General features: G+C 63.7%; 1 protein-coding gene across 1 annotated transcript; it reads left to right on the top strand.

The window, feature by feature from the left end:
• Positions 1-1,372: 1,372 nt before the first annotated feature.
• Positions 1,373-4,952, top strand: RTP5 (receptor transporter protein 5 (putative)). Its single transcript, XM_049614445.1, has 2 exons — positions 1,373-1,524; positions 3,467-4,952. The coding sequence occupies exons 1-2, from the start codon at positions 1,373-1,375 to the stop codon at positions 4,950-4,952; spliced, it is 1,638 nt and encodes a 545-aa protein (XP_049470402.1).
• The last annotated feature ends 379 nt before the right edge of the window (positions 4,953-5,331 follow it).

The following is a 5,331-nucleotide window of genomic DNA, read 5'->3' as shown; positions in this document are numbered from 1 at the left end:
TCCCCTTTGCTGCAAGACAGACGGCTATCACATCGCTGAGAGATCGAAGAAGAAGTTTCAGAAATGCAAAACATGATGGGAACATCAAGTCACGTGCCAGGATTAGCTGCAGACTGGGCGAGCAGAGAATTCGTCAGCCGTCGAGAAGGGGAAAGGATTGCTCTGAGTGCAGGTCAGCGAGACACAGAGTCCGGGGCCCCACAGGGGATGGGGCTCTGCCCTCTGAAGGCGTTGGCTGGCTTCACACCCTGGAGCTCCAGGGCCTTCCACAAAGCAACAGGACCAGAGCGCAACATCCGAACTCCTGGAGGGGTGGGAAGGGAGATTGGAAACAGCGCACCCACGGGGGAGAGCAGGGACCTGGGGACAGGCTGGCGGTCAGAGCGGAGGAGGCCCAGGCCGCCGGGAAGGCCCACGGAGCACGCTGGCCCCGGGGGCGGAGGCAGTGGTCCTGAAAGCTGAAGACGGATGTCCGACCTTCATCTGGGGGACGTGCGCGTGAACAGCGGCTTGCCCAGGTTGGGGCAGAGGCCCAGACGCACGCGCACAGTATGTGTCCTGCAGGGTTCCTTTTGCAGAAAGCTCAAAGCGGCAAAAAGAAACATCTCAGGTGGCGGAGCTCCAAGGGGTCCCCCCGCCCCGTAAAGCCTCTGCAGGGGAGGGGCGCGCAGAGAGTTTTGGGGGTGCCGCGCGAGATCTTTATAACAACTTGTGAAGCATTATGTTTTAGCCATTTTTTTAGGTACACACTTTACATTTCTAGCCAATAAAAAGTTTGAAAAAAAACCATGGGAAAATTTACAATGATACACGTTCCGTAAAGTTCCTCACAGCCTTGTTTCTGATGGCAAAGAATGAGCACGGGCGGGGGCGGGGCACGCAGACTTGGGCTCGGCTGCGGACTGGAAAGATGTCAGATATTTACAGATGGACGAGTACGGACCGCCGGCCGCGGTATGTCGTGGAGTGAAGAGGCCACGCTGTACGATAACATGCTTAGTATGAGTTCCTGTTCATGAAAAATAGATACGAAAATTTACACAGGCACGTGTGTGAAAAACGTATGGATGTCAGCACCACAAGGACGATCACGTACGATTTGATCGTATTGCAGTTTTCCCTTTTTATTAATCTGTCCGTTTCTCGTTTTTTCTGAAATGAAAACGTATTGCTTGCGTAATAAAAAATGTTCAAGGGGATAAGGAAAAAGGCCTGTTTCTCATTCCTCAGAGACAAACCCGGTTGCCATGGAGACTGGATGGCTGTCAGGGCAGCGATTGGCTGGTGAGGGTGCAGGATGTGGGATCCCAGGGCTTCCTCGGAGCCCGAGCTGGTGCAGCCAGCAGACTGCACTGCGGAGCCCGGCGCCAGCATGGACGGGGTGGACGTGTGGGCCAGCACCTTGGCCCAGCTGATGGCCAAGAGGAAACCCCAGGACACCTGGGAGCTGCTGCCTGAGGAGAACCTGGCCTCCGGGCACATGGAGAGTGGCGGCTTTCAGTACCGGCTAAGGGGGCTTTCCAGGTGCGCTGAGGGTGGGGGCTTCCTGTGGGGTGCTGGGGGGCGAGGGGCAGGAGCTGTTGAAGCACCGCCCTTGGTCGGCCCTGAGTCCAGGGCCCGGGCCGGCTGCGGCGGGCACCCTGGGGGCAGGGAAGAGGGGCACGCATCCAGCCCGCTCTTGGCTCCAACAGGTAGGTGGGCCCGGAGCGCGTCCTCCCTTCTGGGAAGTGGGGGTGCTGGGGGACAGCCTGTCCTGTCCTTCCCGGTGCTGGCAAGCTGGGCAGTGCTGGCCACCCCCGTCGGGGCCCCGCGGACTCGGGGTGGGGGGCAGATGCTGGTGGGGTGACGCGGCCACCCACGCGTGGGAGGCTTACTTGGCCACTGCAGCATCTCCCGGTTTCCATGGCAGCACTGATGGTCTAATGGGGGATGGGCGGGTGATGGTGGTCACACCCTGCCCTGCAGAGGGGCCTGAGACAGGGAAGCTGAGTCATGACTGTGACCGAAGGGGCCACAGGCCGAGGTGGGGCTGTGTCTGGCCAGGGCCAGGTTGGGAACCCTAGTGTTGTGAGGGTCACTGCATGAACCCCACTTCTTGTCATCATGATGACAGCAGTGGGGATGGGCCAGGCCTGCAGGGATGGGGTTCAGGGGGGGAGGGGGCCTCACAGGTCCCCAGGGGGACTCCGTGGGAAGCCACACTCTGACACGGCGTCTGAAAGCCCCGGGAGCAGGTGTCCAGTGCCTGTCGTCTCTCCCAGGTGTTGGGAGAAACACGGCACTGTCCCACAGACAAGCGAACTGCCTGAAACGGGTGGTTGAGGGTCATAAACACCATTTAGCTGGTTTTCAGCTTTCGTGCAGGCACACCAGCGAGTGGCGGGGTCACACAGCACAGCCCTACATTCTGCAACATAGCAGCCACTGGCCACACGTGGCCCTTGGCGTGCGTGTTGATTCCACTGAAATGAAGTTGGAAGTGCGGCTCCCAGGGCACTGGCCGTTTGGGTGCTCCCTGGCCACCTGTGGCCGTGTGCTGCTGGCCGGCCGATGCTCACGGAGCCCGTCCTCACCAGTGACCGCACTGTCTGCGGAATGCCCGCGTGTGGTCACTCGTCCAGGACCTGAGGGTCTGGGAGAGGGGGCCCCTGCCTGGCCCCGGGGCGTGCAGCCACAGAGACCCCAGACCAGCACCTTCCTCAGCCCCAGACAGCCGGTGCACGGCTCTCTTGCTCACGTGTTTAGAGCCAGATCGGGCCCGTCGAAGAGGCTCTCTCACTGTCCTGCTGGGAGCCCCCAGCCCCTCCCGGCTCTCCCGACATCCCTCCCTGCCCCGACTTTATTTCCCTGTCACCTCCTCTCCTCTCGGGTGGGGCTCTTCCCTCCAGGGCTTCCCCATGTTTCTGTGCACAGCTGAGCCATAGCAGATGCTCCCCCACTCCCCCCACAGGTACCCACAGGGTGCTCCCCCCCCCCGGCGCCCCCGAGGGGGCCCCCCCCCCCCCGCCCCACCAGGTGTCCACAGGGATGCTCCCTCCCACCAGGTGTCCACAGGGGTGCTCACCCCCCACCAGGTGTCCACAGGGGTGCTCACCCCCCACCAGGTACCCACAGGGGTGCTCCCCCAGCCCCCCACCAGGTACCCACAGCGATGCTCCCCCCCACCAGGTACTCACAGGGTGCTTGGCTCCTGGTGACATTTCCTCAGGGCTGTTAAGCCTGGGTCTTGAGTCCCAAAACAAAAGCAGCAGGACGCAGCAGGCAGTGCAGTGACCCCTCACGGGTGTCCGGCCGGGCTTCGTCCCTGAGCGGGTTTTCCCGCCAGACTGGTGGAAAAGAATTTGCCCTTTGGCTTTTCAGACTGCGGGCTGCAGGTCAGGGGTGTGTACCCGCCCGCTGTCCCTTCCCAGAGGGGGCACGGGCGCTCGGCCCTGCCCGCCGCTCACGGCCCCTCTGTCCTCCTCAGGCTGCAGTGTGGCCGCTGCCAGTGGGGCTGGTCCTCGGCGCACGTGCACATCCTCTTCCACGTGTGGTTCCACCCGGCCAGCTGCCTGGGGCTGGTGAAGATGCGCCTCTGGGGCCAGCGCTGCCGGCTGTGCCCGCCGGGCTCCCAGGGGGCCTGCCAGGTGAGTCTCCTGAACGTGCGGCTCTTCCTCAACAAGCTGGTTCTGTTCATCCTGCAGAAGTGCTACGGGGAGGGTCTCAGCGCGGACCAGTGCCCCGAGATCTGCTTCGGCGAGCGCTGCGAGGCCTGCGACCTGGGGGTCTGCTTCTTCCAGAAGCCCCCAGACCCGGCCTGGGGGCCCGAGGTCCAGAGCCCCGGCTCCATTAAGGGCAGGTACACCTTGTACGGGGGTGACGGCGTGGCCTCGGCCGCTGCCGGCAAGCAGCTGCTCAGCCTTGGCAGCGGGCCCGTGGTCGACCGCTCCCGGGGCTACACCCCCAACTCTATCAGCATCCCCCTGTCCGTGTCCGACTTCATCAGGAACCCCGTGTCCGAGAGCAGCAACTTCTTCGAGCGCGACGACGACATAGTCACCGTTCCTTTCTCCCTTGTGGATGCGGGCAGGGACAGGGGGCCCGGCGCCGATGCCAGGGGCGGTGTCGGCCCCAGGGGGGGCCCCCTCCCGGCGGCTGACCCCCGCGGGCCGCTCGTCGTTGGTAGGGGCTCCATCTACTTGCCTGCCAACCCCACGGCCCCGCCCAAGGGCAAAGGGCTCCCGGTGAACTTCAAGAGCCCCATCTTCCACGGCCGAGGCCTCCTCATCAACAGCATCAGGCCCTTCCAGCTCAAAGGCTTCATCTTCAAGGGCCGGGGCTCCATCCCCAGCCCCACCGACACCGACCCGGGCGACCGGGGCCCTGCGGGGAGCAGCCGGTTGCCAGTGTCCTACATCGTCGGCCTCACGGATGACGGAGAGGGCTCCGTCACCTTCCCCTCGTCTTTGGCCAACATCGTCATAGAGGAGGACTCCTTCCCCATCGTCAACGGCTCCGTCACCTTCCCCTTCGTCTTTACTGACGAAGGCACAGGCAAGGGTGCTTCTGCCAACGTCACCCGAGGCAAAGAGGAGGGGGGCGGCGGCCAGGGCCCCGCCGTCGCTGGCCGGGAGCCCCCGCGGGGGCCCCACGCCCGCAGACCCGTCACCATCAGCGAGGGCTCCGTCACCATCCCCTTCTCGGTCTTCAACATCATAAAGCGTGTGGGCCCCAGCTCTACCGCCGGCAGCTCCCCGAGGGGTGGCCTGGCCCCCCGCGGCCAGTCCCAGAAGAGGAGGCGGCCGCGGGCCAGGCTGGGCAGGTCCTGCCCCGAGCCCGGCTGGGAGGAGGACTTGTGCCCCGAGGACGGCTGCTGCAGGCCCTGCTTCGACCCCTACGAAGAAGTGTGGATCTGGGTGTCCATGACCGTCTGCATCCTGTGGATTATGTACCTGTACAAGTTCAGCCCCTGACGGCCAGGGTGAGGCCGACGCCCCCCGTCGGGTCCCCGCCGCGCCCCTCCAGCAGGGCCGCCCAGGCCGCAGAGCAACGGGACCCCCGCCCCTGTCCGCACCCCCGGGCCCCCTGCCCCCCTCCCTGCCCTCCCGGAGCTGAGTCCTCTGACAGCTGGTCCTTACCCTCCCCTCCCCTTCCCACTTCTGTGTGTGTTCTGTCTCTTGATGTGAGTCGTGGCTTCGTGGATGTCCACGCCGTGATTGTCCGCCAAGCTGCCCACGCGTGCTCCAGGCACTTGTCTGTGTGAGTGTTACAATCCAGTAAAATAAAAGTTAAACGGAAAAAAACCCACAGTGCTCTTGGGCTGAGTGGAAGCCAGCACCCGGAAGGTTTGGA

The sequence above is a fragment of the Panthera uncia genome (genome assembly GCF_023721935.1).
Source record: "Panthera uncia isolate 11264 chromosome C1 unlocalized genomic scaffold, Puncia_PCG_1.0 HiC_scaffold_3, whole genome shotgun sequence".
Taxonomy (NCBI): Eukaryota; Metazoa; Chordata; class Mammalia; order Carnivora; family Felidae; genus Panthera; species Panthera uncia.
Note: the sequence above shows the minus strand (reverse complement) of the source record. Positions and strands in the feature narration are given on the sequence as shown.